Source organism: Castor canadensis, chromosome 7 (genome assembly GCF_047511655.1).
Source record: "Castor canadensis chromosome 7, mCasCan1.hap1v2, whole genome shotgun sequence".
NCBI classification, from domain to species: Eukaryota; Metazoa; Chordata; class Mammalia; order Rodentia; family Castoridae; genus Castor; species Castor canadensis.
In genome coordinates, this window is record NC_133392.1 from 127,493,017 (window position 1) to 127,518,717 (window position 25,701).

At 48.8% G+C, this 25,701-nt stretch overlaps 4 protein-coding genes across 7 annotated transcripts in view; 3 read left to right on the top strand and 1 right to left on the bottom strand.

The window, feature by feature from the left end:
- Positions 1 to 2,558: 2,558 nt before the first annotated feature.
- Positions 2,559 to 12,441, top strand: Pomgnt1 (protein O-linked mannose N-acetylglucosaminyltransferase 1 (beta 1,2-)). Of its 2 annotated transcripts, XM_020157617.2 has the most exons (22): positions 2,559 to 2,673; positions 3,141 to 3,311; positions 3,918 to 4,032; positions 4,154 to 4,272; positions 5,190 to 5,255; positions 5,345 to 5,458; positions 6,536 to 6,653; positions 6,835 to 6,933; positions 7,090 to 7,217; positions 7,507 to 7,577; positions 7,811 to 7,886; positions 8,046 to 8,129; positions 8,219 to 8,260; positions 8,461 to 8,519; positions 8,842 to 8,914; positions 8,998 to 9,126; positions 9,207 to 9,332; positions 10,664 to 10,728; positions 10,937 to 10,981; positions 11,184 to 11,319; positions 11,576 to 11,685; positions 11,779 to 12,441. In XM_020157617.2, exons 2-22 carry the CDS (start codon positions 3,192 to 3,194, stop codon positions 11,864 to 11,866), a joined length of 1,983 nt encoding a protein of 660 aa, XP_020013206.1. In that variant the 5' UTR covers positions 2,559 to 2,673; positions 3,141 to 3,191; the 3' UTR covers positions 11,867 to 12,441. The 2 variants fall into 2 exon arrangements, with proteins under 2 accessions (XP_020013206.1, XP_073936346.1); XM_074080245.1 differs by lacking the exon at positions 11,576 to 11,685.
- Positions 12,442 to 14,468: 2,027 nt separating this feature from the next.
- Tspan1 (tetraspanin 1) lies at positions 14,469 to 19,312 on the bottom strand. 2 transcript variants are annotated; one of them, XM_020157620.2, is made up of 8 exons: positions 19,157 to 19,312; positions 18,676 to 18,740; positions 16,109 to 16,315; positions 15,827 to 15,901; positions 15,609 to 15,707; positions 15,373 to 15,528; positions 15,185 to 15,268; positions 14,469 to 14,922 (listed from the first exon to the last, which is right to left on the bottom strand). In XM_020157620.2, the coding sequence occupies exons 2-8, from the start codon at positions 18,730 to 18,732 to the stop codon at positions 14,875 to 14,877; spliced, it is 726 nt and encodes a 241-aa protein (XP_020013209.1). In that variant the 5' UTR covers positions 18,733 to 18,740; positions 19,157 to 19,312; the 3' UTR covers positions 14,469 to 14,874. The 2 variants fall into 2 exon arrangements, with proteins under 2 accessions (XP_020013209.1, XP_073936348.1); XM_074080247.1 differs by lacking the exon at positions 15,827 to 15,901.
- A 3,271-nt stretch (positions 19,313 to 22,583) lies between these two features.
- P3r3urf (PIK3R3 upstream open reading frame) lies at positions 22,584 to 23,139 on the top strand. Its single transcript, XM_074080254.1, has 2 exons — positions 22,584 to 22,815; positions 23,096 to 23,139. Exons 1-2 carry the CDS (start codon positions 22,584 to 22,586, stop codon positions 23,137 to 23,139), a joined length of 276 nt encoding a protein of 91 aa, XP_073936355.1.
- A 1,880-nt stretch (positions 23,140 to 25,019) lies between these two features.
- Positions 25,020 to 25,701, top strand: part of Pik3r3 (phosphoinositide-3-kinase regulatory subunit 3) — a 128,433-nt gene continuing 127,751 nt past the window's right edge. The window contains exon 1 of one of the 2 annotated variants that reach the window (XM_074080253.1): positions 25,020 to 25,148. The gene's annotated coding sequence lies outside the window, so the exon portion shown is untranslated. The remainder of the gene's footprint in view (positions 25,149 to 25,701) is intronic. The other variant, XM_020157645.2, reaches the window with a different exon arrangement.

Consider the following 25,701-nt stretch of genomic DNA (forward strand, 5'->3'; position numbering starts at 1 on the left):
ATTCTGTACTTCCCTTCCTCCCATTAGCCCTATATATTTCTATCATTATTTTTAGTCCATCTATGGTTACCTTTTTATATTTTTTAAATTTTCATTTTGTCTTTTTCTTTTTTGGTGCTGGGATCAAACCCAGGGCCTCGTGCATGCTAGGCAAGCACTGTACCACTGAGCTACATCCCAGCTATTTTTTAAATTTTTATTTTATTTTATTTTTGTGGTACTGGGGCTTGAACTCAGGGCCTTCACTTTGAGCTACTCCACCAGCCCATTTTTGTGAAGGGTTTTTTGAGATAGGGTCTCAGGGAACTATATTCTTAGGGAACTATTTGAGTTGTGATTCGCCTGATCTCTGCCTCCTGAGTAGCTAGTATTACAGGCATGAGCCACCAGTAAACCACCAGTGCCTGGCTAATACATAGAAGGTTTTACATCAGCGATTGACAACACTTTTACCTTTTTGAAAAGGTTTGGCGGGGTAATAATTTGGAGTCAAGGAAACCAGCTGGAAGATAACAATGTGAAATAGCCTGGACCAGAGGTTGGTTGGACAAGAATTAGAGTGGGAGGCTGTGTAGAAGGTAACATTGACAGAACTGGGTGAGTGATTACATTTATTTATAGTGACATTCAATAAATAAATATTTATTGCCAGGCACCAGTGGCTCATGCTCATAATCCTAGCTATTGAGGAGGCAGAGAGCTGGAGGATTATGGTTTGAAGGCAGCCCGGGCAAGTAGTTGAGAGACCCTATCTTGAAAAAAACCCATCACAAAAGGGCTGGTGGAGTGACTTAAAATGTGGGCCCAGTACCACAAAATAATAATAAATATTTGTTCAAGAACCAAAAGAATGGCTTTACCGGGTGGCTCACACCATAATCCCAACCATTTAAGAGGTGGAGACTGCGAAAATCATGGTTCCAAGGCCAACCCAGCCAAAAAGTTAGTGAGACCCCATCTCAATTAATAAGCCAGGTGTCGTGGCATGCATCCATGATCCCAGCTACTCAGGAGGCCTTAGGTCTAGATAGGCTCTGGGCAAAAACTTGAGACCCTACTTGAAACACTAAAGCAAAAAAGGGCTGGGGGCCTAAATCAAGTGGTAGAGTGCCTGCCTAGTTCAAGCCCTGGTACCACACAAAAAAAGGAATCATTTTGACAACTATTATGGAGATCCCACTGTGTGTGGTATTCTGCAGACCATACAAACATACCTGGTCACTGGAGAGAAAGCAGGAGTCAAGGATGACCCGCAGCTGTCTGGCCTGGTGCAATTTACCAAGGAAAGGAACTCAAAGGAGATCTGGGAGTGGGTAGAGATGCAGTTGGGAGAGGCCAGTGGAGATGCCCAGCAGGTGGGTGGACACAGGACAGCCAGAAGCTCTGGAGAGGGGTCAAGACTGCAGATGTGAGTTTGGGAATCTCAAGGTAATGGATGGAGGTCATGAAAGTAAATGAGATCTTCCATGGAGAGTGATTTTAAGGACAGGTCAGAGAGGAGCCCTGAGGAAATCTTTTTAAAATGCAAATAAAATAAAATGTGTCTGGTTTTCTTTTAACACAAATTTATTAGGGAAAATCACCTATTGCCTCAACACCTAAGACAAGCACTCTTCTAAATGTCTTTTGGCTTCCTCTCTTCTCTCAGTTCATTTTCCACATAACAGTGGAATTCAGATGCCTAGAAAGGTTCCACAGCTACCCCAAAACATATCAGTAGCAACTAGAAACTTGTAAGTGCAAAAATCTGGGGCTATGGGTATAGCTCAGCATGCAGGAGGTCCTGGGTTCTTTTCCCAGCTCCAAGAAAAATAGCAAAAATCGGACTACTCAATCTAAAACTCTATGGGGGGGTAGCGTTCTGTTTCAATCAAGGAGATTCTGATGAAAGTTAAAGCTTGAGAATCTTTGTTACACTAAGCGCTTTACACATATTATCTCATTTAAACTTCACGACTCTCCATTACTAAGGCCAGTGTAAGTGCCATAGAACAGAAGCTGGAGCCAGGCCACCTGGATTTAATTCCAGCACTCCCAGTTTTGTGATAACTGCGCTTCTCTTTATCTAAGGTTGGGGGTATTAACAGTGCCTATACCTTATGGGTTGCGGTGGAATTAAATGACAATATAAATAGTGTTCAGAGCAGTAGTATAGAACCAGCTTTTTAATCCCCCTTCACCTGCAAAGGCTGTGCATGCCCTTGGCGTGGGTAACAGCCTTGCTCGGGAGGGTTGGCGGTGGGTGGAGTTGTGTGCGCCATGTAGCCCTCTGACCCAATGATCTGGTCTACCCGGCCAGGACTACAACTGTCCTGGGAAGTGCTGGGGATCGGGCTGCTCCCGCGCTGCAGTTGACCCGCCAGAGGGACCACGAAGCTGCGGGGAAGGCCCTGCACACCCGCCCACTCCCACCCCCACCCCCACTCCCCCGCACACTACCCCGACCCTCACCCCACCCCCCGCAAGCGGCAGACTGCCCGCCGTGGCCGCAGCCCTAAGCGCCGCCCGCTGCCCTCTCACCCTGCGGCGGCGGCGGCGGCGGCGGCGGCGGCGGAAGCGGGGGGGCGGGCCGGCCGGGCCGGGGCGGGGCTGCGAGCGGCATGGAGGAGGCGGAGGCCGCGGCGCGCCGGGCCGAGCAGTGCGGGCCCGAGAGGGGCACCAGGCCCCAGAGCTGTGAGTTCCTCGGGGCGGGGGCCCGGGAGGAGTCATGCGACCGAGACAGATCTCCTGACCCTTTAGGTGGCCCTGAGCTCCGGAAGCAGAAGAGTGGGGCCAGATAGGATGGGGCGAGGGTGAGGATTGGGGCGGAGGAGGTCTCTGTTCCTGGCCCACCCCAGGACTGGGAAGGTCTGGGGCTTGTCCCTTTCAGGGGCTGATGAACCTTTAGAGCCGATGATTTGGCCTCCACCCATGAGGCCTCAAGCAGCCCTGATTTAGGTAATTCCCCCAGCCCCAGAGAATTTCCAGGTGATACTACCCCTCTGAAGGTTTCTCTGCTGGGGCCAGAGAAGTTGAGCCACTTTCTCCAGGTCACACAATATGAATGTTTGCAGGGAAGAGTTGCTGGGAGGTCATCTCTGCAGAAGGCATCAGGCTTTGGGAGGAGCTCCTTACTCTGTGTGACCCTCCGCTCCCCTCAGATTCCTGAAGTCATGGACTGGCCGGGACAGTGGTGACCCCCCTAATAGAGCATGGACGACTGGAAGCCCAGTCCCCTCATGAAGCCCTTTGGGGCTAGGAAGAAGCGGAGCTGGTATCTTACCTGGAAGTATAAACTGACTAACCAGCGGACGCTGCGAAGATTCTGTCAGGTAGAAAAATGTCCCCAACCCCCCACCCCGTGGCGGGGAGGACCCTCTTAGCTTTACCCTAGCCTAGACTATGGACACTGGGACCCACCTTAGTTCCAACCAGAAAGGAGCAGCAAGTTCCTAGAAGGGAAACCTCTATGAGTTATGTTCCTTCCAGGTAGTGGTTTAGACCCAGAGTTCTGGAATCAGAACCCAAGTCTAACTTCCTTGGCTTCCAACAGAAACCTGAAGTCTGATCACAAAGACTTTGCCTAGGGCACACACCTGCCAGGCAGTTAGGGCTAGGTTCCAGGTCTTCAACCCTCAGCTTAGTTTTCTGAGCCTAGCTCCATCTTCAGGAACTAACTGTGGAGGGGTCCAAGGAAATCAAGGACTCAAATGGAATACATGACCTCTGGGTAGGGAGGACCCTAATGGAGGGGGAAGAATAGGGGAGGTTCCTGGAGGAGGTGACCATGAAACTAGACCCTGGTTGTGGGCCAGACAGTGAAAGAGACAGGTCCCAGGTTCTCCCTCTGTTTTTACTTTAGCCAGGGCCCTACTTTCATTAAGACACTCTGTGATCTGGAAGCACTGCACCTCAGTCATCCCTACTTCTCCCCTCAGACAGGGGCTGTGCTTTTCCTGCTGGTGACTGTCATTGTCAACATCAAGTTGATTCTGGACACTCGTCGAGCAATCAGTGAAGCCAATGAAGATCTGGAGCCAGAGCAAGACTATGGTGGGGACCAGGCTGAGGATGGGGTAGGGGGACCCCTGCAATCTCATGGCAGGAGTGACAGGCAGATTCCATAGAGAGTGACTGCTGGGGAGACTATTTCCATGCATCCTTCTCCCCCCAGATGAGGCCCTGGGCCGCCTGGAGTCCTTAAGGCATAGAGGCAGCAGTCCCCGGCGGGTCCTGGATGTGGAGGTGTACTCAAGCCGCAGTAAAGTCTATGTAGCAGTGGATGGCACCACGGTGAGTGGGCCATTACTCCCTCCCATTCAGAGTGTGGTCAGTGGGCTGTGTGGGTCCACTGACCCACTCCCAAGAGTGGGAGCTTTTGGTTCCTCATCTGTAATCTGGGACTAATGATTTCTACTTGTTAGGATTAAACGAAAACATGTAAAATGTCTTCCGTAGTGAGGACTCACAGGTGATAATTAGTATTAATAGGCAGTTAACTTACTGAGTTACTTTTTTTATTTTATTATTTATTTATTTATTTATTTTATTCATATGTGCATACAAGGCTTGGGTCATTTCTCCCTCCTTCCCCCACTCCCTCCCTTACCCCCCACCCCCTCCCTCTTCCCCCCACCCCGTTGCTAGCCGGCAGAAACTATTTTGCCCTTATCTCTAATTTTGTTGAAGAGAGAGTATAAGCAATAATAGGAAGGACCAAGGGTTTTTGCTAGTTGAGATAAGGATAGCTTGATTTCCTGTGCATGTGTGTTACCTTCTAGGTTAATTCTTCTTGATCTAACCTTTCTCTAGTTCCTGGTCCCCTTCTCCTATTGGCCTCAGTTGTTTTAAAGTATCTGCTTTATGATTTACTTATTTTATAATCACTCCCTGGTCCCTTCTTTGGCCTCAGCCTTGAGCTGGGCACTGGGGACCTGGAGATAATTGGACCTGCCCTACCAGGAGGTTCGGTCTGATGAAGAATGGTGGTATCCCTAGGGTGAAACAGAGATGTCAAGGGCTCTAGGAGCCCTTGGGATGCTGGGGCTGTCTCCTGGAAGAGGTGGTCTTCAAGCTGAATTAGAACTGTGAACAATGGTGTGTGTGGGCAGGTGGAAAGATTTTGTGCAACTAGTATTTTAAGTGCCTCTAAAACAGAGACACCTCAAATGCCAGAGTAAAATGTGAACTTTGTCTCTGCCACTGTGTAGGTGCTAGAGGATGAGGCCCGGGAACAAGGCCGGGGCATCCATGTCATTGTCCTCAACCAGGCCACGGTGAGGTTCTAGGAGTGGGAACCCAGAGGGCATCAGCTGGACTCTCTTTGGTGGTGACACTAACTCATGAGAGTTGTATTCCCTGCCAGGGCCATGTAATGGCAAAGCGTGTGTTTGACACCTACTCACCTCATGAGGATGAGGCCATGGTGCTGTTCCTCAACATGGTTGCACCTGGCCGCGTGCTCATCTGCACCGTCAAGGTCAGTGGTTATGCTCTGGCCTGTTCCTTATGCCCCCAGCTCCAACCCTGCTTATATCCTTGGGTTCTCTACCACTGATAAAGCAGAATGGGAAGAACCTCTAGAGAAAGGTGATTTAGTTTCAATCCAAGACTTGGCATTTTTATTAATTCAGCAAGCAGTCATTGAGCACCTACTATGTACCAGGCACTGCTTTTGGTGCTGAAGATACAAAAAGAGATAAGACAGTGTACCCCCATGGAACTTACATTCTAGCAGAGTGAAATCACCAAAAATCAGCTAAATAGCCGGGCACAGTGGTGTACGTTTGGAATCCTAGCTACTTGGGAGGCTGAGACCTAGAGGATCTCTGTTCGAGGCCAGTCTGGGGAAATAGTTCAAGAAACCCCATCTCCAAAATAACCAGAGCAAAAGGGACTGGAGGTGTGGCTCAAGTGGTAGAGCACCTGTGAATACCTACTTTTGTGAATGCCTGCTTTGCAAGTGGGAAGCCCTGAGTTCAAACCCCAGTTCCACCAAAAACAACCATAAAACAAAACATCTAGCCAAATAAGCTTATCATGCCATGAAATGACTGTGAGGGAGAAAATAAAGCAAGGAGACAGAATGATGGAGTTGCATTTTAGAAAGGGAAGGCCTCTGTCAGGAGATGATATGTGAGAAAGGAGTGAGCCAGGTAGATACCTGGGTGAAGAACATTCTAGGTAGAAATTTGTAGAATAGCAAGTGCAAAGACCCCCAAGTGGGGAGGTACCTGACATACTTGAGGAACACCAAAAATGCCAGTGGAGCTGGAGCAGAATAAGGGAAGAGAGTGTAGAAAAGTGGCAGGGGCAGAGTGGCTGTTCGGGTGGGATCATAGTAAGGGCTTAACAGTGAGCTTGGATGACTTTCATATTCTCTCTAAGCCTTCAGGTTTCTTATCCATGAAAGATAATGACTGTAGATGGTTGTTGTCATTACTTAATGAGCTAACTTAAGTAAAAGGTTTTTATGTACTTCCTCATATATGGCACTATATGACCTGGTCTCCTGGAACCACACCAGTCAGGCTGATCACCACCTCTGGTCTTCCAGGATGAGGGTTCCTTCCACCTCAAAGACACAGCCAAGGCTCTGCTGAGGAGCCTGGGAAGTCAGGCCGGCCCTGCCCTTGGCTGGAGGGATACCTGGGCCTTCGTGGGACGAAAAGGAGGTGCTGGACTCAGAGGCTGTCTACCCTGAATTATCAAAGGAGGAGCAGAACCTGGGTGGAATGGGATGGGGTCGTGTGGAACCAGTGACAGTAGGTTGGATGGCACTGGGCAGGAAGATGGGAAGAAGCCCCCACACTGGAGTTTGTGCCCCTATTACCCCTTATTCCTGCACTCCGCCAGGTCCTGTCCTTGGGGAGAAACATTCTAAATCACCTGCCCTCTCATCATGGGGAGACCCAGTCCTGCTGAAGACAGATGTGCCACTGAGCTCAGCTGAAGGTGGGGTTAGTGGAGGCTTAAGATCTGAGGCAGTGCCTGGGCAGGGGGTGGACGTTTGGATACTCTTTATAAGGCTTTATTCCTTGACTGTGCCTGGGGATCTCTAAACCAAACTGGCCTCATGCTTCCATCCTGTCAACCCTATCACTCTCTCAGAGGCAGAATGCCACTGGGCAGACACAGAACTGAACCGCCGCCGCCGGCGCTTCTGCAGCAAAGTTGAGGGCTATGGAAGTGTGTGTAGCTGCAAGGACCCCACACCCATCGAGTTCAGCCCTGATCCGGTGAGTGAGGCCTTAGGCAGTGCAGCAGGGGGCCCTAAGAACAATCCAGCTTGGGCTTTTTCTACCAGGAGCTAAGGATGTATACTGAACTCTGAAAGTGCTCAGAATGGGGCAGGTCATGTGAGCAAGGCCCAGGGTTGGAGTTGGACTGTGTGTTTGGAGAGGTCAGAACAGGGATGCCCCTTCTCTGTCTGCTTTGGGTGCCCCTCCACACTGAGAACTGTTCCCTAAGTTAGGATCCCAGTTTGAAGGGGGAATAGGCAAGAGCTAAAAGCTGTTTCTCACACAGCTCCCAGACAATAAGGTCCTTAATGTACCCGTGGCTGTAATTGCAGGGAACCGACCCAACTACCTATACAGGTAAGCTTGGGAGTGGGCTGTTCCCAGCACTAAACAGAAAGGTGCTTAACTTTTGGAAGGGTGCTTAGCTCATTTTTCTGCAAGAGGAACTCTTGAGATGGGCAAAAAGGCAGCAGATTCTTGACCCATTCTCCTATGTGGGTGAGCATGGGGAATTTGGGCCCATTTATAAACACAGGGGAGCCCTGAGTTTGGAGGATAAAGAAGCCCTAACCCATCCCTGGACTCCACAGGATGCTGCGCTCTCTACTCTCAGCTCAGGGGGTCTCTCCACAGATGATAACAGTCTTCATTGATGGCTACTATGAGGTAAGTAGAGGTTGGAGGGCCTCGAGGAAGGCTGGGGCACTGAGCAGCAGTGATCACGGAGAATTGGCAAGGGCTGTGAAATGTGATGGGCTTGACATGTTGGGGCCTTTAGAGGTGGGTGGGGTGGCCACATATAATGACCAGTGACCATGCTCTTAGGAACCAATGGATGTGGTGGCACTGTTTGGTCTGAGGGGCATCCAGCATACTCCTATCAGCATCAAGAATGCCCGCGTGTCTCAGGTACGGCCTAGGCAAGGTTGGAAGAGATAGATATCCAGACCCGCCCTCTACCCCAAATCTCATGTGCCCTATTCCCACTCCCCACCCAGCACTACAAGGCCAGCCTCACTGCCACTTTCAACTTGTTTCCGGTGAGTACTAAGGATACAATTCTTGGACCTGGGGAGGAGAAACATTGTCCTGTAATACAGCAAGCTCTTCTCCTCACCCAGCTTTATCCTCTTGATCTGGAAAATGGGGGAAATAGTGCTTGAAAATTGGGTTGGGGGAGAGGAGACCACAGGATGTGAGAACCTCCTTGGGACCATGGTATTCCCTTTTACCCCTGCAGGAGGCCAAGTTTGCTGTAGTTCTGGAAGAGGACCTGGACATCGCTGTAGATTTTTTCAGGTGACGAGTTGTGGCTCACTATTGACATGCCTGTAAGCCACATGAGGCCTTTTTGCTTGACTGGATCTTCAGTGAAAAAGGTTGTGAGATGGTTTGGAGAGCTTTCTGGAGAAGTGAGCTTATAAGTGGGAAAGAGCCTGCACAAAGGTAGGAAGGGAGGTTCTTGTGGCTCGTATAAAAGGTAGAAAGTATGAATGGAGGTAGTAGGGATTTGGGGAGAGGCAAAATGGCTTCTGAGTCCCAGTTCAAGCTCTTCCAGAGTTATTGTGTGGCTGGGTTTGCCCTTTCCTCTCTCTGAACTCTTCAATCCTGGCTCTCTCAGTTTCCTAAGTCAATCCATCCACCTGCTGGAGGAAGATGACAGCTTATACTGTATCTCTGCCTGGAATGACCAGGTAGGCTGGGTGACCAAGGGTTAGTAAGGGAGTCTGTAGAGGCCTGGAGGTAATATACCTCCCACAATGGCCTCTGTTCCCAGGGGTATGAACACACAGCTGAGGATCCAGCACTACTGTACCGTGTGGAGACCATGCCTGGGCTGGGCTGGGTGCTCAGGAAGTCCTTGTACAAGGAGGAGCTTGAGCCCAAGTGGCCTACACCAGAAAAGGTACCCAGCAGGGTAGGGTGAGTGGGCTAGAGTCCCCTACTAGCTCGAAACTTTTAATCTTCATAATTTGTGTCCCCCAGCTCTGGGACTGGGACATGTGGATGCGGATGCCTGAACAACGCCGGGGCCGAGAGTGCATCATCCCGGATGTTTCCCGATCCTATCACTTCGGCATTGTGGGCCTCAATATGAATGGCTATTTCCATGTGAGTATGTCACGGGGGAGTGGAACACAGTGTCACGTGGTGGTCAGTAACATGGACTCTGGAGCTCTATCACTTAATAGCCATGCAGCTTAGGGAAATTACTATCCTGTTTTTGTCTCAGTTTCTTTTTCTGTAAGATGAAGATAAAAATATTACCTACCAAGGGCTAAACATAGTTGTGCATATCTGTAATCCCAGCAACTGGGAGGCTGTGGCAGGAGAATAATAAGTTTGAGGCCAACTGGGCTACATAGAGAGACCCTGTCTCAAAAAAACAAAAACAACAAAAATACTACCTACCTCATAGGATTATGACGTTTAAATAAGTCAAGGTTTATAAGATGCTTTGAACTGTAAGCATTACTATTCTTATCATTAGACTGTGGGTGTGAGGTAAATATTTCTGCTTCCAAGCACTGGATCAGCCCTGTAAGCTTTCCCGTTGCATGTCTTTCCAAGTGGTGGGGTCTACACTTCAGCCAGAGGTTAGCTGGAAAATCTCCAGGCCCCCACATCCCACTTGGCTGTGTTCAGAGAGGCACAACCTAGTTACAGCTGGAACATCCTGAGACAGCCAGCACAAAGGAATGGATTCAATTTGGAACTTGCTAGAAGCCAGGAAGGCTCCAAGAGGCAGCTAATACAAGAGCCTCACTCACCTTCCAGAGAGGGACAGGCACTTTCCTCAAGTCACTCTCAGCACCTGAGTCACAACAGTTTCCTTCTCTCTAATCCATCTGTCCTCTTTGCTCACCCTCCCCTGCAGGGTTTGTTCATGTTTGTTTTGTTTGTTTTGTTTTGCTTTTTTGGTGGTATTGGGGTTTGAACTCAGGGCCTCATACTTGCTAGACAGCACTCTGCCACCTGAGCCATGCCTGCAGTCCTTGTCCCTGACTTCTAAGGCTCTAGAACAGCAGGCCCAAGGAGAACCAATGGAGACAGGGTCTGGCTCACAGGTCAATAGCCTGAGCTACCATGTTGGCATTAGCACTCCAGCAATGATGGAGCCCAAATTAAAGCTAGAAAGAGTTTGCCAAGCTGGGTGCTGTTGGCTCACACCTGTAATCCTAGCTATTCAGGAGGCAGAGATGAGGAGGATTGTGGTTCGAAGTCAGCCCGGGCAATGAGTTCAAGCCCCAGCACTGCAAAAAAAAAAAAAAAAAAGAGTTTGCCAAGGATGCTGTGAAGAGGATGAGGAGATAGGAAGAAATCAAAGGGCTCTTTCCAGGCTTAGCACTTCATCTGTGCATCTTGTAGATAAATGGTGGATCAGTGAACTGGTATGGGGCAAATGATGTGAGGCCCTGATTTTCATTTTCACACCAATACAGGAGGCCTACTTCAAAAAGCACAAGTTCAACACGGTTCCAGGTGTCCAGCTCCGGAATGTGGACAGGTGGGAGCTGGCTGCAGGGCGAGGGGGAGGGTATCTAGGAGACTTGACAACCAGTCTTTGATGGTCCCTTCCAACCCAGGGGGCTATTGTGTTTTACCTCAGTCCTGTTGTGCTCTTTTCCCATTGCTGACCCCTTGCACGGCTTATGTTTCTCATGGAATTTGAAGGTCTTTCCCCCTCCCTTGATTCATTTCTCCCTTTCCTTCAGTCTGAAAAAAGAAGCTTATGAAGTGGAAATTCACAGGCTACTCAGGTATGACCTAGAGCAATTGGGATGTGTGGCAGGGAGCGAGGATACAAATTACTGACATTCTTGACTCCATAATTTATGGGGTCCTATACAAAATGAAAATCAGGTCACTAGCTCAAACATGAAGAATTCAGGATGGCACAGCAGAGCCTTAAGCCACAAAACATGCCCTGTTTTGGTCTTACTCCTCCATTCCCCACTGCAGTGAGGCTGAGGTTTTGGACCACAGTAAGAACCCTTGTGATGACTCCTTCCTGCCAGACACAGAGGGCCACACCTACGTGACCTTTATCCGAATGGAGAAAGATGATGACTTCACTACCTGGACCCAGCTTGCCAAGGTGCCCCAATACCACTCCAGAAGTATTAACTATCCTCCCCATGCACACATGTACTGCTTCAATATGCAGGAAGCCTTTACCCTCTAATCTTCAACTTTAGAACCATCTTATCATGCTCCCAGAACTCTTCTTTCAATCCCTTTGTCCAAATCCATATTCCAGAGGATGCTACCATGCACACTGTGGTAGCTGCCGAGTCCTAGCTGGCCCCTCCCCACCACTCCTTGACCCATCTCTCCCTGCCCCACCCCGCCAGTGCCTCCATATCTGGGACCTGGACATACGCGGCAACCACCAGGGCCTGTGGAGATTGTTTCGGAAAAAGAACCACTTTCTTGTGGTGGGGGTCCCAGCCTCCCCCTACTCGTGAGTGACCCTTTTCTGCCCTGGGAAGTGGCCTAGTGGGATTGAAGCTTATTACTATGACCTATTCCCTATGTGTATTCCATTATCTTCCAGAATGAAGAAGCCACCATCAGTCACCCCAATTTTCCTGGAGCCACCCCCAAAGGAGGAGGGAGCCCCAGGAGCTGCTGAACAGACATGAGACCTCCTCCAGGACCCTGCAGGGCTGGGTACTGTGTACCCCCAGGCAGGCTAGCCCTTCACCCCATCCTGTAGGATTTTGTAGATGCTGGTAGGGGCTAGGGCTTGTTTGTTTTTAACATGAAACTTAATTACTAACTCCAAGGGAGGGTTCCCCTACTCCAGCTCCTGAGTTTAAGGTCTATTTATTTACTTCCTTGTTAGAGAAAAGTAGGAGAGTACCCAGGAATCTTTGGGATCCCTGGACAGCTGATTCTGCCCTTGGTATACACCCTCCTCCCAGGCCTGGCTCAGAATCTAACCTATTTATTGACTGCCCTGAAGGTTTGGGAATAGTCCCATCCTGGAGGGCCTTGATTCTTTTCTGGGATGGGATTCTGCTCTGAGGGTGGGGTTGGCTCTTACTCAGGAAACTGCTGTGCCCAACTGATGGACAGGCTCAACTGGGGCTCATGTGCTGACACATACTCACTCAGAGACCCTTAGACACTGGACTAGGCCTCCTCTCAGCCTCCTCTTTGTCCAGATTTCCAAAGCTGGATAAGGTGGTCATTGATTAAAAAAGGAGAAAACCTTGGGGATGTGTCTTGTGGCTGTGATTTTGTGTGTGTGGTGGGAAGAGAAGTAAGGAATAGATCATCTAGGTGGATGGTGAATTTTCTTTACTGTCTTCCACAGTGTTTATCTTGCTTTTGGGGCCCTTTGACCACCAGGGGATGCACAAGTCTCAAGCTCTAAGGTTTTTCCTCAGACTCCACTCTGGGACAGACTGACTTTAGCTCCATCCTACTACTTGGGACTGAACTCTATGCAGCCATCCCAGATCCCTTTCCCACCAAGCTGGCTCTGCCTTTCTTGTCTGGGCCAGGTACCTGTCCCCAGAGAGAGATCAGGAGAAAACAAAAAGGGATACCTGTGGGTAGAGGAAAGAATGACAATGCAGGTGAACATAGTGGAGGTGGGAAGGAAGTGGCTGAGATAGGAACAGTGTGGCAGCCACAAAGACCTAGGGGATTATGTCATAGAAGGGTAGGTAAGCCTTGCAGGGGGCTCAGGCTGGGCTACAGACAAAAGTGTAGGAGCAAGAGTGTCTGGGCCTTAGGGTATGTTGTATACAGAATAATTCCATATTTGGGTATTTTTCTGGAGAAAAGGGCCATGGTTTTCATCACATTCTCAAAGAACACAAGAAGAGCTGAGCTAGATAGTCACCTAAAAATGAATGGAATTGTCCAGAGGGAATGGGTGAGATAGCTCAAGGCAGGAGGCATAATATTTTAAAAGCTCTGTGCAGGACAGTATAGGGCACTCTTGAGAAAAGGTCTGTTGGTATAGAACCTTGGTCAGGGAGGCAGGAACTTACTGGACCTCCCACCTGTTCTCTGTACCTGCCTCCCTTACCAGTACCTGGAACCCAGCTTACTTGGAACACCAGTGGTATATGGCTTGGACATTTCTTGCCACCCTGATTTCTTCAGTGTTTGCCGGAGTTGGAGATAGTGTTTGAGGTGGCAAAACAGCCAGGTTGAGAAGCAATTAGTCCATGGTGAGGTGGAGGCCCGCCCTGTGCAAACAATCTCCCCACCCTCTTGCTTCTACACAGGCTCCTTGTGGGAGGGGAAGTATGTGAGAGGCACCAGACTCTCTACACAAGGGCTGAGATGGTCTAATTCCTCTCCCTTCCCAGCACCCTAGCAGGGTTTTTGGTTGGGCCTCACAGACTAATAATGCTCAGGCTATGTGGCTCTAGCTAGGTTCCTGTTCCTTTTTGGGCTCAGCAAGGGGGTGGTAGTTCTGGGCTGCTGTGGTAAAGCCCAGGAAGACAGACACAGGGATCAAAGGGAAACAAGAAGGAAGACTAGTGAGACTAGGCTTTGCTAAGTGGTAGACACTATGTCCTCCTGTGACAATAAGCTTTCCTCCTTAATGGTTCGGCAACATTGAAGTCTTTATCAGGGACATTCTAGTCAGATCTTCCTTTAAGTAGTAAATCAACCAGGACTTAACCAGGTTCAGGAGTCAGTCTTGCTCCAAATCCAGGCTCAGCTCTTCACCGAAGTGAAGTTACTTTATCTTTCTAAGCCCCAGTTTCTTTATCTGGAGAGAGGGGTTGGTTAAAACTAAATAAATATTTAGTCTTTAGAGTACTGGATAGGCCAGCACCAAAGAATAAATGAAATTCTTTCTGAGATCCTCAAAGCAGCAGTACATGTGGGGCTTTGCCTAAGTTGGAGGGTAGACAACCTGAACACTTAGGTTTGGGAGGGCTTCCCAAAGCCTGAGTGACTTTCTCATTGCCTTGATAATAATTCTGGTCCTCCCAACTTGGGCAAAAGCTTGTTATTTTCATAGCTTCCAGTCCACTAACCCCATCCAGGAGGAGAAGTTTCAGGCCAAAGTCCTTCCATGTTAAATGATGGTAGACTGGCCCAGCTCCCACTTCCTTAGTGCTTTCTTGGTCATGTCTCTTAGGTTCCCTCCCATACCTTAGGCTCCCTCCCATACCTGGAACCCAAACCCTTACTCTACTTCCTTTCCTTCCTCTGAGTCATCAGCCCTATGGGAATCAAGCTTGACCCCACTCCCCAAGTATATACAAAGAATCCAAATAGAAACATTTTAATTGATTTATAAATTCTGAAATGCCTTCTAACATCTATCCTGTGGCTCTGTTGAGCTATAAAGTACCTTTCTCTCATCCCCCAGTAGAGCTGGGATTAAGGGCACCCCTTAGCCTCAGGGAGAGTCAAGGGTTGAAGGAACAGACGGGGAGTGGGCAGAAAAACTGACTGCCTAAGAAGCTCTGGAACAGGTGGTTCCCAACCCCCCAATAGAAGGACACACAACCTAAAGGGGTTTAGCCCCAAGTCCAGAGTAGCACAGGCAGGTCTACTTCAGCCCAAGTGACACTTAGATTTCATCCCCACCCTGATCACTGCTATTTGGCAGTACCAGGGTGCCTCTTTGCAGTTTCCATGTGGCAGCAGCAATGACGGAGGCAGAGCAGGCTTATTTCAGATTGCAGTAGAGATACATGGATACAATCATGGCAGCCAACTGTTGGGTGAGGAACAGGGAAAGATGAAGGGACATGATTGGGATGACCAAAAATTGGTTCCCTACACCTCCAGACAGCCTACATGAAGCTGAGTGTAGTTCAGTGGTAGATCAGTGCTTAGCATGTACAAGGTCCTGAGTTCAATCCCCAGCACCAAAAAAGAAAACAGTCTGTTTCTTCCAGAGAGGCCTCAGAGATGGATCAAGCAGCCCAGTTCTGGTGGAGATTGATACTCCAACCCCAACCTATTCATTGGCTTACCTCCAGGCCCCCAATTCCAGCTGCTACACCACCCACAGTGATTGCATTGGTTCGGATGTCATGCAGAAGCTGTTTGAAGCAACCCTTGGAGGAGGGGAGAGAGCATTTGTCATTGGAACATACTTCCCATCCCCATTTGCAACCAGAGGCCATTAAAGCAATTCCCACCCTTCCATGTCAGTCCATACCTGTACATCCATGTCTTGGGCCTTCTGTATGGTGCAAGGTTCCTCGGCTGTGTGGTTAGCAGGGTTGATACAACAGAATGGAGGAACAACTTGATTCTTTTCAAAGTAGCGCGAACCCTCAAAATCCGTGTAGTTGTTGAAGCCACAGCACTTGAGCTAGAGACAAGGTGGGGTGAGTGGGTGGTGGGGCCTTTCTTTTTTTCTCTCTACCCTAAAATCCCCACAACCCATCTTACCCCTTCCATGGTGGAGTTCCACACTTGAGTGAAGTCATTTTGGTATCCATAGTCTTTCTTGATGGCGGGCACTATCAGCAAGGCCAGGAATTGCTCAGCCTGGGTGGGACCGGCCAGTGTTTAGGAGCTGGTAGGGAAGGTGGCCATTTATAGGCCATAGCCCATCCTTCCCCGGACTTTGCCCAGTCTTCCTCCCTTGCCCCATCCCAGTGCCTCACCATTGTGGTATACACCAAAGCAACCACAGCAGCTGCAATCTCAGCAATGAAGATGAGGAGAAGTATGAGGAAGAACTGAGTGGGGAGCAGGGAATATGTTTTAGGGAGACACTCCCTTATGCTCTCCTTGCCCTAATCCATGGCCCCCCCCCATAGAAATGAGGCAGGGATCCCCTATGGTGAGACCCCTGGAGCCAAAAATAGGGTTTGGGGATCCCCAGGGACTTCTGTCAGAGTGAGGGGACCCTTGGTAATGGGCCTGTGGAGCAGGGTCTGACACACCATCATGAGTGCACACTTATTCTCAGAATGAGCACCGTAGCAGCCCAGGAAACCAAGAACAAAGAGCACAGCACCAGCCGCGATGAGGAAGTAGCCCACGTTGACAAACTGCATGGCACTGGATGACAGCGGCCCAAAGATCTTCAGGAAAGATGACCCATCGATCGACACCCAGATGCCCACAGCCAACAGGGCTGCACCACACAGCTGGGGACAGAAAAGTCAGATAGGCTTTGAAAAAGTCCTGGAAAGTAGTTCCCTATCACACAGTTGAGTCAAGAGGATGGGAGTTGAGAAACTTTCCCCTTTATTGGCTAGGGAATATGATAACCTATCATACAGGGAAGGAAATAGCATCTAGAGCCAGAAAGATGGGAACTGGAACGCTCATAACTAGCACCAGGCTGCACACCTGAGCAGATAAAAATGAGATCAAGAGTTCCAGAAATATCCACATGGTGGGGAGAGGGACAAGACTTTTCCTTACTGTTGCCAGGGTCCTGTCACATAGCTCATTTGCTTTCTGGAATATGGGTGCTTAGAACACCTCTGTCCTCTGATAGGTGGAAAGAGGGGGGTGGTAGTGTTAGCAGGCTCAACAGTCACCTTGGTAACAGAGGCGGGGCTGAGGCTTACACCTGCTCCCAACCTTGAAGAGGGCGGAGGTAGAAAAGGTTAATCACCTTGAGGTTCATTTTGGCTCCCCTCTGGGATCAGCTGCCAGGCCTGCTCTTTATCCACCTAGACCTCTTTGCCTCACAAGTGAAAACTAAGGCACTAGAGAGGAAGAGTCACAACTTCTTTTAAAGATGCTGGCTCGACTCTAATCCTCAGAGAGGATCCTGAGGCTCTGACTAGGGCTAGTCCTGCCCAATTCCAACAGCTCCTAGTAAAGCCTTGAATACCCAGGGCTTTGGTGGATGAATCAGCCTGACACCAACTTGGTGTCCAGTTTCCACTTTTCAGCTGACTAGGGTCAGAAATAAGGGGGAAGATAGATTGTGGCTGGATCTCAGGCATATTTGCCTAAAGACAGAGCTGGGCTTCTAGCCTGCAGGGTCAAATTTCAAGGAGCCTGCAGCCTTCCTACTTGACTTTGCCCAGCCTGGCAAAGCCTGGGCAACAGAGGCCAGAAACCAAACCGGATTTGCCTTTAACGCCCTCAGGCCAGAGGCCCTGCTATCCAAATTCCTGGAATTCTATTGCTTTCCACAGGTATATGAATGAAAGCTAGTTCCTGGCAACCAAAGAGGCCCAAAGTACAGACGACATTGGAGTCTCAGAGTCTAACCCATTTTCTCCAAACCAGTCTACACCTCAAGTCTCCACTTCCTCCCCTTTTACTCACTCTAACCCGCTGTAGTGATCCAGTGATCACTTCATGGGCCTTATCTCCTTGACCTCTCTGATAACTGGCTCTCTTTGTTTTCCTTCTTTCTCCTTCATGGTAACTGTTTTTCTGTGTGTATCCCTAATAATCTAAGTTTCCCAGAGTTCACTTTCCCTGAGTGCTATCACATCCCTGTGGCTTCATCGGCCATCTAAGGGAACATGGCTTTCAAATATCCACCACCAGCTCTAATATGAGCTGCACCTCTACTGGGTACTCAGCTGCCTGTAAAACATCCCCTTCCCACCCCCTGCATTGCTCATGCCAGAGATATGGTCATCATTTCTAAGACCTCTGTCTCTTGTTGCTTTTTCTATCCCTCAGTCACCATCCTAGGGTTTTGTCCTTTGTTTCCTTTGTTCATTTCTCCTTATCTCCACTACATCTCCAGGTTTACGCCTCATTTACTCAGCTTCTCAAACATACTCTATGCAATCTGTTCCTGGTTTTCTAAACAATATCAAGTTTCATTACCTCTGGGCCTTTATAGTTCCCCAACCCAATGCAAATTCCCAGCTTCAGCTACTTCCTCCAGGAAGTATTCTTCTATTAGGCTGACTTCAACCTCTCCACTGGGCTCCCTTAGCCCCTGTACTAAATCCAGACATATCATTTTGCAATTATCTGCCTATCTGGCTTACTGGACCTGAGATCCTGGAGGGCGGAGAATGACCTTGCTCACCTGCTACCCTAGCACCTAGCATAGAGTCTTAATCAATGGGAATGTTTGTCGAATAAAAAAGGGCCTCTTGACACAAAACCTTTGTTCTAAGGAGACATGGGTTCTTTCACCTTTCAACTCCCCCTCACACAGAGGCCACTGAATTGTCTTCTGTGCTAGGTAAATTTACGCAAACCCCTTCCCCTCTATGAATCTCAACTGCCTATAAAAAGAGGAGAATCCCTCCTCCTAGCCTAGTACTGCCCTGCCCTAAGTCTGGACTGAAGTTTCCTGGAAGGGGATGCCCTAAAGCTTCTCCACCCCTTCTTTACACACATCCCTGTGTGTAGTAGCAGCCTGGCTACTACTGGGACCAGGAATCAGCATTTGGGAAGATTTCTGCATCCTACTCCTAACAGGAAATTTGCAGGGCAGAGTCTGGGTACAGATTGGGCTCTGTTGAGATTGTGATCTGCTCCTGTAGGGACCCCCAAAGGCACATAGCTCTGTACTTACAAAGATGAGCATGTTGAAGAGGGTCATCATGGTCTTAAGGAAGCGGAAACACTGCATGGTGGCTCCTGGAAGGGACAAGTGTGAGTTAGGGTCTTGTGCACCCCACCCTACCTAGGCTAGCCCTCTCTTCTGGATCCTGACACATAAGATTCCAGCATCCTGAACCCATATCTCACCAAGCCTCCCCTGCACCTGGATTTTAACACCTCAGGACTTTTCCTGTTTCCATCCTGATACCTATACCTGTGTATACACTACCCAGGCCTTCTATAGGTAGCCGACAGTCTGAGATCCTAACACTTGAGGTTCCTATACAGGCACCTCAAGCCTGACTCCCACACTGCAGATCACTCCATGCCCTTTCCTGACAACTTTTTGTCCTGGGCCCCCTCCCCAGACCAACTCCAGACCCTTTCAGCTCCCCAAACCTGTTTCTAGATTGATAATGCTTCATAGGATAATCTCTATCCTATGTCATCACCTGTTCAGGGCTCTTGGCAGCGAATTCTGAGAGGAATCTGCTGAGGTTCCAGAAGGGACAAAACAGCTCTAGGAAGCTGCCAGTCACTGGCAGGACGGGCTGGCTCTCACACACCACTGCTCACCTACAGGTGGGGCAGGCGCTTTAAAGCCTTCTTCTGCCTGCCTGCCCACTGGCCCCACCCATGACCAATCAACCTCCCCTTGCCCCTACTGCCCCCTACTGCCTGGAGATAGGTCCTCACCACCACAACAACAGCAGGCCTCCGCCTAAAGAGGCCACCCATGGGCCACACCTCTCTTGATCTCATGAAGGGGATGAAACTCAGGGGTGGGGCAAAATGGTCCTCCAGAACTTCTCTGTACCTTCCACATGATAGTGCACATATGCTTCGTACCCTGTATCTGTTGTACATTCCTGCACAACTGATGTACACACACATCTACCCAGGCTGCCATCCATATGCCCACATATCAATCACACAGTCTCCTATAGAACCACCTACTGGTGCTCCTGAATGTGCATGTGGGCTCACACAGCACACCCGTTCAAGGAAATGACCATGGCACGGCTTGGCAGCATCTGCTCTCTCCTCTGAATAGCAAATGGTTCCTACTCCACAAAACTTCAAAATCCCCTTCTTTATTTTTCCTTCATATTTCCTTCTCTCTCTTCCCACTGCACACTTTTTTCTTCTTTTCCTCTCCTGTCTTCTAGCACTCTGTGCACATGGCTTCCCTTTCTGCCAGCAGGTGGCATGATGGCCCCACAAAAGAGTCACCCCTCCCAAGATTCTATAATCCCCATCGTCATCAGTCCTTCTGGGGGGCTGCCTCTCCCACTTCTCACTCCACCACTCCTGACAGAGAGGTGCTGGGAAAGTCCTGGCATTCCAGTCATTCAGAACAGGTGCTGGACTTCTGGTTCTGTCATTCCTTAGTTGCGTGTCCCTGAGGGCATTTCCTAGACTTGTTTTTAAGCCTGTGTTTCCGGGTCTGTACAACAGAATCATTATGTGGTTTTTAAATGAGATTTTTCTCCCTGCTCTGGGACAAAAAGGAATGAGCACATAGCAAAGTCAGAAGGAAGAGAGCCACTGTGAGGGGCCATGGGATGCAAGAGGATGGGGGATGTTGTGTGTGTGTGGTGCTGAGAATTGAGCCCTGGGCCTCTCACATGCTAGGCAAGTGCTCTACCACTGAGCTATATCCCCTACCCTGAGGAATTTGGTTTTTAAATTTGTTATTTTTATGTGAGAGGAGCCAGCTGAAGAGACAAGAGAGAGGGGATAATAATATTACAAACTATAAGCTAGGTACAGTGTGCATGGCTGTAGTCCCAACTACTCTAGAGGCTGAGGCAGGAGGATCACTTGAGCCCACAAATTCAGACTATATATATATATATATATATATATATATATATATATATATATATGTATATCTACATATATATTTATATCTAATTTATTTTTATATATCAGACTATATTAATAATACAGAGCATGGTTTAAATGCATTGACTATATTGTTTTTTATTCTCCACAACAATCTTTTTAAATAGACTTTCTTTTTAACCCCATTTTAAATATGGGAAAATGGAGGTACATAAAGGTTAAGTGCTTGCCACAATCATATGCCTTGTAAGTGGTAGAGCTAGGATTCAACCTGTCAGTCTATTGTCTTAACCACCAAGTCTACTGTCTACATTGACAGAGTCTCCAAGGAGGCAGGAGGGGCTGACTTTCATAAAGAGCAAGGGAAGAGGCTTTGGTCCTAGACCTGAGGAAGAGGAGGAGCAGGAACAAGGAAGCTTGTAGATGTAGTGGCTAAAGTTAGATGGAAGCAAGGTCAAAGTCTAAGACCGAGAAGCTGGGGAGGCATGGTGAGGCCTGCCTGGGTAGTGCTAAGGGCCCCGCAGTCTCTTAGTGGGTTCCTACAGGACAAAAGGTGGAGGCTATGAAAGGGGTAGGAGGAAAAGAGAGAAAAGGCTAAGGTGTGGAGGCAGAAAGAGCAAGTCTAAAGTCCCTTGATTCAGTGCAATGCACACCAAAGTCATTTACTCTCCTGTCTCCAGTAAGAAAGGGGATGAACCCAGGGTTGGCACCTCACCCTGGTTATCTGCATGCCTTTCTCTTCTCAGGAAGAAATAGAACCAGGTCACATTCATGTATGTCCTTGGTGCCCAGCACATTCAAAGCTGCTAGTGAACATCCTGAATGAATGAATGAATGAACGAACACAGAAGAGCAAAAGATAAACTCTCTGGGCTTCAGACCTTGGTCATTATGGAGTTGCACCCCCACTTGCCTTTACCTCACTGAATCTCAGTTTCTTTATATAGTCGATCCTTATTCATGGATTCTGTATCTGTAAATTCACTTACTCATCCCCAAACCAATACCCAATACTTGTGGCAGCTTTTCAGTTTTTTTTTTTGTGTGTGTGTGTGTAATGGGATTTGAACTCAGGGCGTTGTTCCTGCAAAACAGGCACTCTACTGCATGAGACTTATGGCACTTTTTCAGTCATTTATGGGGAGAGGTAAAAATTCATGCATAGAGGTAAAAATTGTAAGTTGCCCACCACACATTTCCAGCTAAGATCTGTTGACAAGGGGGACACTCTCTGTCTTTTTGTTTCAGCTCTCATAAACAAATGTTTTTTTGGCAGTCTTTACTGCCATGCTTTTTCACATTTTTGTGGGGTGTGTGTGTGTGTGTGTGTGTGTGTGATTTTGCTGGCTTACATGGCTCCTAGTTGTAGTGCTAAAGTACTACATAGTGTTCCTAAGCACAAGACTGTGATGTGCCTCAAAGGAAATGCATGTATTGTATAAACTTGATTCAGGCACAAGTTATAGTGCTGTTGGCCATGGTTCAATGTCAAGGCCTCAACGCAAGGTGTCTCCACACATAAAGCCAGGTTATATACTATCAGTGAGTAAAAATATTGTAAGTAGAGAGTCACCAGAACTTGTGTATTTCCCCTAAGAGTAAGTGTTCATTAATTAATGTTTGTGGCCACTTTGTAGAACATGACTATTAGGAATAATGAGAATTGACTTATATAAATAGGGATAATAATAGAATTTCCTTGTTGGATTGTGGTGAGATTAGATGAGATCATGCTTGTAAAATACTAGGCACAGTGCTCAGCATACAGAAAGTACTCAATAAACACTGTTAATATTGTTAAAGCAGATGAGTGAACAAAATTGAGTGATTTTCCCCCCTATATAGAGTTTCTTTCCCCAAGGGGCTCTTGGGCTGGACACAAAGGAGAAGACTGTGAGGGAGCCTGACCCATGGTGGGTGGAGATCTGTAATAAAGAGTACTACCCTTAGGCAGACACCATATGTCATAGAGGCCTCAGCTGCCCTGTCCAGCAGCACACCTTAGGCACAGTACAGCAGCTCCCTGTGCTCATGGGGCCCTCTCGGCTTGTCCGTGCCCCTCGGCCCCGGGGCATGAACTCCCCATACCGCAGACCAGGTATGGGCTGGCCCCGGCCCCGGTTTCCCAAGATGTTCAAGCGTAGCCGCAGAACATACCGGCAGAAACCCCAAGGCCCATCTGCCACCAATCTTACCACCATAGCCACAAACATCAGCAACACCCACACTGCCACCACAAGTGTGTGGATCCTCTCACCTCGAGGTTAGTGGGGGAGTGGGGGGATGGAGGGTGGAGGTTTGAAAATCAAAGCCAATGAAGTTTCCACCTATTCTGTTTAAGCACTCTTAAGGGACAAATTGTGAAATATCACGCCAAAGGAATAGTGAGATCTTGAAGGCAGCTCTCACCAAATGCAAAGAGCCTTAATGGAGGGTAGATGATCAGAAGCAGAAGGCTTGGGGAGACAGTGAATCTAAGGGGCAGTGGAGCTTCCAGAAATGCTTATTTTCTCACACCCTTCCTTCTCCTTTCTCTTCCTTAGTTCTCAGACACCTCTGTCAACCCAGGGGCTTTCTGATCCTCTAGAAATGCCCAGAAGCTTGGCTTGCTTTGGACCTGCTGCTACAAGGGGCCATGGGTGGTAAACAACAAATACAATCATTCTGCTCAAACTGTCTTACTGCGTTCGGAGAGGTTTCCAGCCAACTGTGCATGTTGTGAGGGTAGGGTTAGAGCTGAATGTTCCTAGGGACAGGCTTCAGTGACAGCAGCAGGGATCACAGTTAGAGGACAGGACAAGGTCAGCCTCACACACATATCTTTGGGCCTTAGCTCTTGATCTACCCAATGAGGCAGAGCGCTCTCCTGCCATACACTCCCTTTGGCACAAGGAGAAGGGTTTCCATAGATATCTGAGGAGATATAGGAAGGCACAGATCAGAGAGGGGGATAGGATGAAAGACAGAACCCCATGAGTGCTCCAGTATGAGGTGGACCACTGTATGCCTGTATTGATGACTGTGTAGGTGTGTCTGCTAGTGTGTGGTCTCAGTGTGTATGTGTGAATCAAGGTATAAGGCACATGTGACTGATCTGTGTCTTTGTGATTGAATGTGCTTCTGTGGCTGGCTGTGTCAAGGAGTGTTTGTAAGGGTACAGGCACACCAGAGAAGGCATCACATTGGCTCTGCCAAGAAGAATGAAGGTCAAGAGGGGGATAGGGGCAGCCTGGAGGAGAGGGTGCAGAAAGGTTAGTGTAGGAGCAGGACATATCACCTTCAGCCCCCAGCCATCCTCTGAGGTCAGTGCTTTCCGGAACTGGCAGCTAAGCTGGGCACTTGGGGGTGGGACAAGACTGAGTTTGAGCCCAGAAAGGGAGAAGGGTGCTGAGCTCTCTGGCCTGGGGATTTTCCATTTGGATTTCTGAGTGTGTGTCACACATGTCATCAGGTATGACTGGGTTTCTGTAGGGTGTGTCTCCATGAGGTTGAGTCTTTGAGGGTCTCTGATTCTAATGTGTTTCTTTGTACATGGGTTAATGTACATCCCAATGTCCCTGAAGGTTGGGGGTGGAAGTGGACGCTGATACCTTTGGTGGCCTACCCACCCTGGGATTTAAGAAGGGGGATTTAAGAAGACTGGCTAATGTCCTTTGCTGGCTATGAGGAAAAAAATCCATCCATTCCAAGGCTTACCAGAGACTGGAACACTGAAGGGAGGGGTAAGGCAGAGAATTCACTGAAATACCTGTGCCTAGACAGTGTGGGACTCCTTAGGATGTGGGAAGGGATGACTGAACATCAGTCAGAGCTGGAAGGTGGTGGGGTGATGCCCAGGCCTCACAAAGGGAACTAAACTTATAAAGGCATATAACACAGTCCACAAGCAAATGCAGAAATGAAAATGTAAGTGGACTCATAGACACACAATATAACACACACACCCATGCAGGCATATGATATAGATAGGAATGCACATAGACCCCCCAACAGTTACATGTAACAATACATCCACATGCCTTCAAATGAACACACATAGTATAAACATGCATGTACCCAGACACAAGTACAAAAGCATATAGACACAGACACATGCAATCACACTTAGGAAAACCCAGACACACACACACACACACACACACACACACATATGCAGACACACTCACCAGATTTCCCTGCCCCTGCAGCCCTGGACCCAGAAGCCTCCCTCCCCAATATGAGTGTGTGTATGTGTGTGTGCGTATGTGTCTTTGAGAGTGTGTGTGTCGATGTATGTGTGTGTATGAGGGGGGTGCTTAGCTGAGGGAACTTGATGACATCATCTCTTCCAGCTATTTTTAGCTCCATCTGCAATGACTGTTCCTCCACTACCCCTCCCTCTCCAGGTTTCCTTATTCTCCTCCCCCTCCCAGGCTCTCAGAGACAGCAGCAGCCCGAGGTACCCACCACCACAGTTTAGGTGGCCTCTTGGATAACTGGGTGCAGCTCACTCTCTCCCATCTTGCCAGAATTCCCTGGAGGCTGAGAACACTGGGCTCCCAGGCCAGAAGAAGAGGCTTGAGCCATGGGGCAGCCTGGAGCAGGGGCCTGAGCTAGGTGAGCAGACCTGGCTGGTCTCCAGCCCCTAGGGTGCAGCTGTGTTTCAGTCAGTACTGCTTGCTGTGTGCCAGGGAGGTGCTAAGTTCTGGAGATAGATTGGTGAGCAAGCTGATGGGAGTTCTTCCCCTTGAAGGTTACCACCCAGTGGGAGCCAGACACTAAACACATCACAGAGGCACTTCATTAAGTCATGGCTCTGAACACTGGTAGCAAGGGGAACTTAGTCTGGGATGATGTTTTCTGTCTCTCTGCTCTTCCATCTTCTGTCCATGAGGTAATGTAAGAAAATCAGAGAGCATACCCCTTTACCTTGCAGCGTTCACCCCAGCAACCATACCTCCAGATTTCTACAAACAACCTTTCCTTCTCACACCCCAGCCTGTGCTCCCAACACCGCCCCAACCCACCACAAATGGTGGCCCCCTGCTATTCATATCCCTTTTGTCTGTGAACCCCACTAGTCAGTCAGTGAGAAGCAGGCCACTGCTCCCATCTACAGATGAGAAAACAGGCCCAGAGAGGAGCAGCACTGAACCACACCTTACAGTGC

Bases quoted from the DNA above. Each gene is read 5' to 3' on its own strand.
- Pomgnt1 (XM_020157617.2), top strand. From the start codon at position 3,192: ATGGACGACTGGAAGCCCAGTCCCCTCATGAAGCCCTTTGGGGCTAGG. The intron at 3,312-3,917 runs GTAGAAAAATGT...TTCTCCCCTCAG, and splicing joins CGCTGCGAAGATTCTGTCAG to ACAGGGGCTGTGCTTTTCCT. The intron at 9,127-9,206 runs GTACCCAGCAGG...TGTGTCCCCCAG, and splicing joins AGTGGCCTACACCAGAAAAG to CTCTGGGACTGGGACATGTG.
- Tspan1 (XM_020157620.2), bottom strand. From the start codon at position 18,732: ATGCAGTGTTTCCGCTTCCTTAAGACCATGATGACCCTCTTCAACATG. The intron at 15,902-16,108 runs GTGTGTCAGACC...CTCCCCACTCAG, and splicing joins ATAAGTGTGCACTCATGATG to TTCTTCCTCATACTTCTCCT. The intron at 14,923-15,184 runs GTAAGCCAATGA...CTCACCCAACAG, and splicing joins CTGGAATTGGGGGCCTGGAG to TTGGCTGCCATGATTGTATC.
- P3r3urf (XM_074080254.1), top strand. From the start codon at position 22,584: ATGGGGCCCTCTCGGCTTGTCCGTGCCCCTCGGCCCCGGGGCATGAAC. The intron at 22,816-23,095 runs GTTAGTGGGGGA...TCTCTTCCTTAG, and splicing joins GTGGATCCTCTCACCTCGAG to TTCTCAGACACCTCTGTCAA.